The sequence below is a fragment of the Salminus brasiliensis genome, chromosome 8, assembly GCF_030463535.1.
Source record: "Salminus brasiliensis chromosome 8, fSalBra1.hap2, whole genome shotgun sequence".
Lineage (NCBI taxonomy): Eukaryota > Metazoa > Chordata > Actinopteri > Characiformes > Bryconidae > Salminus > Salminus brasiliensis.
The window spans coordinates 11,925,322-11,934,978 of NC_132885.1; the positions used below are offsets into that span (position 1 = coordinate 11,925,322).

General features: G+C 37.6%; 1 protein-coding gene across 2 annotated transcripts; it reads right to left on the reverse strand.

The window, feature by feature from the left end:
• Positions 1 to 546: 546 nt before the first annotated feature.
• LOC140560565 (GTPase IMAP family member 8-like) lies at positions 547 to 7,214 on the reverse strand. 2 transcript variants are annotated; one of them, XM_072685051.1, is made up of 7 exons: positions 7,096 to 7,214; positions 6,807 to 6,869; positions 4,511 to 5,950; positions 4,318 to 4,422; positions 4,136 to 4,213; positions 3,887 to 4,012; positions 547 to 3,336 (listed from the first exon to the last, which is right to left on the reverse strand). In XM_072685051.1, the coding sequence occupies exons 2-7, from the start codon at positions 6,808 to 6,810 to the stop codon at positions 3,215 to 3,217; spliced, it is 1,875 nt and encodes a 624-aa protein (XP_072541152.1). In that variant the 5' UTR covers positions 6,811 to 6,869; positions 7,096 to 7,214; the 3' UTR covers positions 547 to 3,214. The 2 variants fall into 2 exon arrangements, with proteins under 2 accessions (XP_072541152.1, XP_072541150.1); XM_072685049.1 differs by lacking the exon at positions 6,807 to 6,869.
• Positions 7,215 to 9,657: the final 2,443 nt, after the last annotated feature.

Sequence of the window (9,657 nt, forward strand, 5' to 3'; positions counted from 1 at the left end):
CTCTTCATTAGACATTACACCAGTTTGTTCACACACACACTCTTAAAATTATTAATTATTGAGTACCAAGAAAGGACTGTTTGTTAATAAGGGAGTGTGTTGAGATTATCTTTTTAACACATATAGAGAATAATTTAAATGTAAAGGTGTGTGGTTTTAGGTTTAGTTTTAATGTTTGTGAATTAAATTATTTTATAATTATATATCATTATATATATCACCATACGGACTATTCTCTTTGGAACTCATCTCAAATCTCTTATGCTTCTAGTGATCATGTGATCATGGATTCTGCCAATCGGTTGACCTCATTCAGCAATATCTTCCTTGACTTGAGAAGAATCTGAATAAACATATCAGATGTGATCATGTGTTTTCAAACAGAATTTGCATCTAATCTCTTATAATGATGGATCCCTTTGTCATGGTAAGTTGAACAGATGTCAAAAAGAAAACATTGGTGAATGTCAGGATCTTTGTGAAAATGGCATAAGTGGTTTTTAAGAAGAAATTTCTTCGTAAGAACAGTTGACCCATTGTCTCCACAATACTGTTAATTAGTCCCCTTTTATTACCACGTGCTTTGCCACGTACGCTCTCATTCTGGACTAAAAATAGTCCATAGATCTTGGAATAAAATCTCTTAACATTAACTCACATTACAATGTAAGAGTGTTTCTTAATCTCTCAAAGTATTCTTCTCCTGGAAAGTTACTACAGTATATGACGTTTTGGTCTGACAACGATTTTATTACTAATGTATTATCATTCATATATTTTTTAAAAGACATTCCACTTTTAAAGGTCCTCAGTATGTGCTAAACATTTAAAGATTCTGGACACATTTCAGTTAGTATATTGGGCATTACCAGTATTTAAAAAACATAATCGGGACAGGCAGAGGTCAGAAAACAGGAATCCAGGTCACATTACTAAGCAGAAGGTCAAAACCAAAAGAGACAACAAAGTAGTAAAAAACAACCCATGTTAAAGATTAGTAGTGAAACAGTGACTTCACAAACAGCACTTCGAACTGAGGTGCTTAAGAGGAGTCCAAACCAGTCCAATCATGAAAAGCACCCAGAGCCGGCCCAAGGCATACTCGCATTACCCAGCCGCCAAGGGTCCCAACGCCACCAATAGCATAACATTTTCATAGTTGGCACACCAATACTAGGCTAATCAATTCCTTCTGTTGGCTGCTGCCACTGTTGGGCAAATGCAGATAATGCTAATGAAGGTAGGAACGTTACACACACAGTGTAGCCTATGGAATGATGAAGCATCTGGTGCTGAGGTGGTGGTATTGGGGGGCCCCAAATGAAAATCTGTTTAGGGCCCCATGAAGGCAACCTATGAGCCTCAAGTAACTCAAATAAAGGGCGGAGCACATGACCTGCGCATGAGTGCTCCACTGAGGCCAGCAGAGGGAGACATTACAATTAGCACCCCTCTCAATGATGAGCACAAACTTAAATACAGCATAGTGACATTACAGGAGAAGGTAAAAACGTCATTAACTTTGAATGGACGTTAATCTAAAATAAAAAAAAAGTCTAAGTAATTTAGAGCATTTCTATTGTCCTATTCATGCAGAAGTATTCACACAGTGCACAGAGCAGGGTTCAAACCTTGGAAACTGGAGGTAAGTGCACCAGAAGACAAACTAGAATGTTGTGGCAGATCCTCCACGACAATTTACTCCAATACCAACTTCAAATAATGAGAAAGCAGCTGACTGAAGAGTTTTGCAATTCCAGTGGCTGTGGGCTGAACTGAAGGGAGACACTTATATTCTATTAAAAATGAAAGAGTGACATCCCTGCCTATCTCAAAACACATCAATTTGGTTATGATAAAAGAACAGGATCACAGTACAACAACAAGAGAGACATCCAGAGGGAGATTGCACAGGGCTCCTCAGAGCTCCACATCACTCTCCATTGCTCTGTCTCTCTCTGTCTAATTCTGTATCTCTCTTACGCTATACTGACTCTGATCTATCCATATAAACCTACAGGCAGTATTCCATGCTTATTCTCATGCTATTGACCTAAGGGCATAACGCTATGCTAGCTAATCTTTATGGAATCAGATTCAATTGCTAATCAAATTCACACATTAACCATAGATGGGCCGGGTTTTCCGGAGTAGGGGTAGAGAAATAAGAAACCCTACAATAGTCATTGTTTCCATCAATGCTTTTAAATTTTGCTACTGTCACACAATTAATGAATGGTTGCTTTATGTACATAAATGTATGTACATATGTACGTATGTACATTTAAAACTGGAAATGAAACTTGAAACTTTTGAAATTTTGAAACAAGTCAACTAAACATCTGAACATTCAATTACAGAAACCAAAGCTTGCAAGCCCGAGACCACCATCCCAACTGTGAAACACAGGAGTGGAGTTGTGGGGTTGTTTTGCTGCATGAGGGACAGGGGCACTTCACAAAATAGATGGCATCATGAGGAAAGATACATTATCTTTAACATCATTAACATACAAAACATTATGTGGAAATACTGAAGCAACATCTCTAGACATCAGCCAGGGAGTTAAAGCTTGGGTGCAAAATGGGTCTTCCAAATGGACGATGACCCGAAGCATACTGCCAAACTGGTTACAAAGTGGCAGAACAGAAAAGGCATGTGCGAGCAAGGCGGCCTTCAAACATGGCTCAGTTACACCAGTTCTGTCAGGAAGAATAGGCAAAAATTCCTGACAGCTATTGTGAGGAGCTTGTGGAAGGATATCTAAAACGCTTGACTAAACATTTAAATACTAATGAAATGTATTTAAACTTTTGACTTTGGAGAAATTGTCTTTAGAAATTCCCTATCTCATTATTCTGGCATTTAGCAAACAGAAGTAATTTTGGTAATCCTAATTGACCTAAAATGGGAAAAGTTTATTCTGATTTCATGTCAGACAGTGAAAAAAAATGCATATGTGTCTTTTTATATACTGTATGTAAACAGTTGGTTTCAACTGTATGTCTAATCTTAGATACTACTAAATACAGACGTCAGTATAGAAACCACAATACTGAACAAACGCTACACTTGGACCAAATACTATTGGAAGAGATGGGTCTTCAGTGTGCGTTCGAAGACAATAAGTGACTGTGCTGTTTGGACACCCAGGGGAAGTTAGTTCCACCATGACAGGTCTGATTAAACTGGATGAAGTGTCCCTCACAAAACCTCACGTATCTGATTTACTACTGTCCATAGCTGAACTGTATCCAAGAGACTGTCCTTGTAGCCAAACTGATACTTTCACTTTGGATCTTTCTTTGTCGTATTCAGTTGGTTCCGACTGTGCCTCTGTAGGAAAGAAACATTAGTAAGAACACAAATACAAAAACAAGCACTGGTTCATAACCCTGCTGCTGTAATCTACAAACTGTGCTGTGATACTGTAGACTGGTGTATTTGCAAAGATCATACTTTTTATTTTAATTAATTGTATTCCCAGATATCAGATTTGATGTGATGGAAACCTGTAACACATGTGACATTGATTTGTGGCTAACACACCACATGGAATGACTTGTAACTACCACAAATGGCAGGTGATTCCACAACAAGTGGGCCATGCCATACCATATGTAGCCTTTATCTATTTTCTGGTTTAAAGTAGGGTTAATTAGTGTTATAATAACAACAATAATAATAATATAATATAATCTACATCAGGCAAGTTGTAGTTTAAAGGTAACTATGATTTCTGAACTCTTTATACAGTAAAGTGGGTACATGCTAGATGTGGCCCAGATGAATAAAATTTGCCATTGGGGTTAAAATACTGCCTTTAGAAATGCATATCTTATATTTTAATATGAAATATAGATCTTTTATAAGACTTGTTGCTCACCACTGAGCTCACTCAACATTTCCAGAAATCTTCCCATTAATGCCTCCTCTCGTCTGCTCCACTCACGATCAAGCATGTCCTTAATGTGTTCCTTGAGTTTCAAGGGTCTTTTATCCTCATCTTGAACTGTGAGCACATATTTATGTAGACAGTGGAATAAACATTTGCTTATAACATGATTTTCTTATATAAAACAATAAAGAAAAACTTTATAATACAAATAATACAATTATTGTGATATTCACTCACTGCGGGACTCTGGTTCTGTGTGAGACTCTTGGTTCTCACTGTGATCCTCCGGCTCAGTGTTGGAAGTCATGTCACTGACTGCAAGAAATACAAATAAGAAATAGAAATAAAAATACAATGTTTCTTTTTTAACACTAAAAATGTGATTCAACACTAAACCTGAGTGTTATGAAGAAACTCACAATTTAAAGGAATATTTATACTGCTGTCACTTTTGGGGAGTGTTGCCCTCTCCTCTTGCTTCTTACTGTGATCCTCTGGCTTAATGTTTAAACTCCCTTCACTTACTGTAAGAAAAAGCTCGTTGTTTGTTGTTTGTTTTTAACACTAAAATGTAACAGTTAAAGATTGAATCTGTGTTTTGAAGAAACTTACAGTTAGAATGAACATCCAAACTTATGTCACTTCTGGGGAATTTAGCTTTTATTTCTTTCTTCACCTCTGAAACTCTTTTTAGAAGGTTTTTGTCTCTTCTCCTCCATTCTTCATCAACTAATTGAACAATATCCTGTAAATCACTGTCAGCATCACAAGCTCCTGACTGTGTTTCCACTTCTTGTGGTGTAGAAATTCTTCCAAACACTTCAGTACTCGGTCGGAAAAAACAGTTTCTAGCCATCATCTCATCAATCTTCTGGAGCAGCTCTGTAACCTGAACACGATTCTCTCTTTCCTCATTGTTGAAGACATGATATCTGTTCCCACATTTCTCAATCACCCATTGGAGGGCTTCACCTTCGCTCTCGATGTGCTCCTCTATGGTCATGTCTCCAAGTATGTCACCCCATGTGAAAAGGACAATGGTGTGTCTCCACACTTGCTCTCCAAGGAAGCTCATATTCTCCTCAATGACTTTTCTCTGTTCCTCCTTAAATGACGTGTCTCCAGGAATCACGAGAAGTATGCAATGTGGGGAGGTGGAGGCCTGACTCTTTAAAATTTCAGACTTTATCCATGCTGGAGTGTACTGAGAAGGAAAGTACTTGAACCAGCTGGGTGTATCGAGCACAGTTACAGGTCTTCCATCCACTTCTCCTTGTCTCTTTTTACAAGTCCGAGTACTCTGACCAGTAACAAACACACTTTGATTCAGGATGGTATTTCCAGCTGAACTCTTTCCAGCAATCACCCAACCCAGCAATGCGATTCTCAGCTCTGTCCTCTTGTTTTGCAGTTTCAACTCTCTGGATTTTATTACAGTCTTCTTCCACTCTGCTGCCTCCTTCAGTATTTTAGCCTCAATTTGGAAATAACCTCCACTGTTTCTTTGTACTATCTTCTCAATCTGTTCCAGCAGATGTTTGACCTGAGAAGTATTATTCAGGACTGTATTGTCAAAGACACAATATCTGTTCCCACATTTTTCTATCACCCACTGGAGAGCTTTCCCTTCATTTACAATGTGCTCTTCTATAGACCTGTCCCTCAGAGTATGGCTTCTGGTGAACACCACAAGACCATATGCCCAGATCTGACCACCAATGAGTCCAAGGTGATCCTCTGCAGCTTTTCTGTGCTTCTCTGTGAATGGAATGTCAATCTCAATGACCAGCACAACTGCATGGGGTCCCGGTTGGCACAAAGAAACTCCTTCAATAAGCTCCCGTTTCAGAAAGTTTGCCGTATCGCTCAGTGGAAAATGCTTCCACCAGCCTGGAGTGTCAACCAACGTAAGATCTCTTCCACACACATTTCCCTGTAGTTTCTTACAGTGAGCAGTCCTCTTCTGGGTCTGAAGCAACTCTTTTCCGAACACTGCATTGATCAGTGAACTCTTTCCTGAAAACTTCCCCCCAAACACCACAGCTCTAAGATCTAAAAAGCAGAGAACAAGGGAACACATAAAGTAGAGTATTTATGTGCTTTGGAAGCTTAGCTGAACTGCTGGTACCTGAACAAATGACATGCTCATATGGATAACAGAAAATAACCAGAGATTACATCTCTTTTACTTTTCTAAGAAAGACAGATTTTACAAAAATCCTGAGTATCAACCAATACAGATCTGACATTACTACCCAAATACACAGCTAACTAAATGATATCATACAGTATGAGAGTGTGCTATTTAAAGCTAGACTTGTCACAAGACTGGATCAAGTTTATTAATTTTTTATTCTGATATTCCATCCAGCATTTTCTGTTCATATTAGCTCTATGCCCATATCGATTAATACTGATATCATCCAAAAATATATATAATTGAACCTCAAAGGCTGTGTGCTTGGTAAAGAATATTTTGCTGCTGTCCAATGAAAAACATGTTTCTCTGTTTTTGTCTGTTTTTACTTTTCTCCATTGTTTGAAGCCTGTAGCTTATTTTACCTTGACTTCCATTCAAAGTTAAGGACATTTTTGCCTGTAAAGTCAGCAATTTGGAGATACATGTTTTTCATTGGACAGCAACAAATTCTTTTCTGGCACAACATTTCCCACAGTCTGGAAAAGACTAAATATTACATTTAGTACAATAGTATGCTGGTATTTCGACTGTATTTATTTTAACTAATACAAAAGGTTGTCAATTTGCCTGAGCTGAGGTTTTATACGATGAGGTACAATAAACCATACCTATATCTCCAGACCTTTCAGAGACAATTCAATCTCAGTGATTAAACATTAGCAGTGATTTGTTTTATTACAGTCTGCAAAAAAAAAAAAGTTTACATACACATTCAGATGAAATCCTGCAGAGAAATGGTTGCGAGGACATCTGCCTATGCTTATTTAAACACTAAATAACCCAAGGCAATGTACAGAGATTATCACAAAGAATCAATGCAACACATTTCAGATTTATTAAAAAGAAATTTGTATAAGAAGAGCATTGTTTTTAAATATCAGCTCTGTTCAAAAGGCAAAACTGTTTAAAACAACACAACATAACAACTGCGTAATGGGGTTGTGTTCTGTATAAACAAAAGGACCTGAATTAAACTTAATAAAATGCATAAACTCACCCATTAGGCATGCTTCAGACTAATCTTCGTCTTCAGAGCCAAAACTGTGGTAAAGTTTAATGGATGATCAAAATCCATGCAATGTAAACATTAGAAACGACGAAGGCAATGTTGAAGGTGTCTGATTCTCTTTTACTTTCGTTTTTAATTGAGGACTTCCTGTAGTTTGGTTCATGTTCAAAACTCAGGCTCACCGAAATGGCTCCCTACACCCTCATCAGAAGTGCGCTATAAAGGGCTACGTATTTTAACACTCAGCATTAAAAATATATGAACCAATACATGAATTCAGACACTTTCTCATCATTAGTCTACAATGAGGTCTGACAGTCCGAACAGATGTTAGGACAGATGTTAGGAGACACAAGTGCAGGAATAAATTAAAAAAAAGAAATGGTTGTGCTACATAGTCCTCAAGAGGATGTAAGGAAACATGATGAAGTGCCCAATTAGGTGCTCATCCAATAAAGAAGTGCCCGTTATCTCAATTAAGCTTCTCCACAAGAAGACTTCAGCTTCCAGGATGCATTTGGTGATCATGTGACCCCGAATTTCAACCTACCAATCAATCAGTCATTCTTAACCCAATTGTCATTGTAAACTTAACAAATCCCAAGTAAACACCGGTGAAGGTCAGAATCGTGAAAACTGTGAAAGAATCTTAAGCACGGTTGGTGACTGAGGCCTATTGTTCAGTATCTCCAGAATACTGTTCATACCTGATTATCTTTTACCTCCCCCTATATAACCTGTCTGTTTTGTCATATACTACTTGGCTCTGTTTGTTTTTGCGACTAGGTTTAGGCTTTTCTCTTTCTAGCTCTGGTTCCAGTGCTTTGTACTGGTTTTTGACTGTTTCTGCTTTTTGGCCTTTGTGTTTTTGTCTTACACTGCCACCCTTCGAAAACACATACGGGATCAATAATAATAGGCCAGAAAAACTTGGATTGAAATGTTTTAAATAAATTTGCCTGAAAAGTTACTACAGTATATGAGCCTTCAGTCTAAGACTCATGAAACTTAGTGTCTATTACCATTACTAACATGATGTTCAGCTTCTAAAGGTACCTGACATTTGCTAAACACTGATTCTGGACACATTGCAGTAAGTATGTTGGGCATTATCGTTACTTAAAATTTTAAAATATGCACAGCACAAGTTGTATTCCCACAAATCGTGATGTTATACAGATTAACAGGAGCTCTGTTCAAATATATACTCTAAAATGTAATGTTATTACTACAATTAACAGCAATTTGTTGGTTTGTTTTTTATATGTAAATCAATTACTCTAGTTGAGGATAAAGTAAGTGTGTGTATCAGATTGTGAATTAGAAAGGTCAGGTCATGTAAAATGACTGACCAGAATGTAACTCATGTTATTCCCATTTGTGAAATATGTTGGTATCAGTGGAGAGCTGCTTTAAAAGAAACAAGCTTCATAATGAACCGTGGATATGGGCTGTTAGGGTTTTGTTGCTATCCTACTCTTCAGGAAGAACTTTACATCACATATCAGAACATTGTTTTGGGGATTTGATTGCATTCAGACACATGAGCATTATTGAGGTAAGGTACTGATGCTGGATGATCAGTTCTGGATCACAAACAGCATTCCAACTCATCCTAACTGTATTGAATGAAGGTTCATCACTCCGGACCTTCAGTTCCACTGCTCCACAGCCTGCCATTTGCCACTTGCCACTGGTTATGGTGACCTTAGGTCCATGTGCTGCTGATCGAGAGCATCTATTGGCAATGCTTATCAGTGAATAATGTACAAACTATTTATGCATCTGGACAGTGCCAGCAATGACTGCACCTTTACTTCTTAGGAGTGTCTGTTTACTTTTTGGACATATACAAAAAAACACAGGAAAGATTTACGTTTCTAGCATGTTTACATTTTGCTAAAGTCACATGATACATTAAATTTGCTCTATGTACTTGTTGAAACTTTCAAAAAGTTTTGACTCCTTTTCAAGGATCTGTGTGGTAATTATTTAGTCTTAAAATAAAATTATACAAACAAAAACTGCTGCAGAACTGATTACATTTCCATTTAAGGCATTTAGCAGATGCTCTTATCCTGAGCGACTTACAAAATTGATTCACTGTTTACTCAGAAAATACTCTTAGCTAGTTTGTATAGACTAGGATTCAAAAGATACATCTAATCTTAGATACTACTAAATACAGATGTCAGTATATAAACCACAACACTAAACAAACACTACACTTGGAAGAGATGGGTCTTCAGTGCGCGTTCGAAGACAGTAAGTGACTGTGCTGTTTGGACACCCAGGGGAAGTTAGTTCCACCACTAGTTCCACCATGTCAGGTCTGATTAAACTGGATGAAGTGTCTCTTACAAAACCTCACGTATCTGATTTAATACTGTCCGTAGCTGATATGTATCCAAGAGACTGTCTTTGTAGCCAATCCGATACTTTTACTTTGGATCTTTCTTTGTCGTATTCAGTTGGTTCTGACTGTGCCTCTGTAGAAAAGAAACATTAGTAAGAACACAAATACAAAAATACGCACTGGTTCATAACCCT

What these genes read in the sequence shown, in the direction of transcription:
- LOC140560565 (XM_072685049.1), bottom strand. An exon ending in TATAAATATTCCTTTAAATT is followed by an intron (nt 4,214 to 4,317) that starts GTGAGTTTCTTC and finishes TATTTCTTGCAG; the next exon opens with TCAGTGACATGACTTCCAAC. An exon ending in CACAGAACCAGAGTCCCGCA is followed by an intron (nt 4,013 to 4,135) that starts GTGAGTGAATAT and finishes ATGTGCTCACAG; the next exon opens with TTCAAGATGAGGATAAAAGA.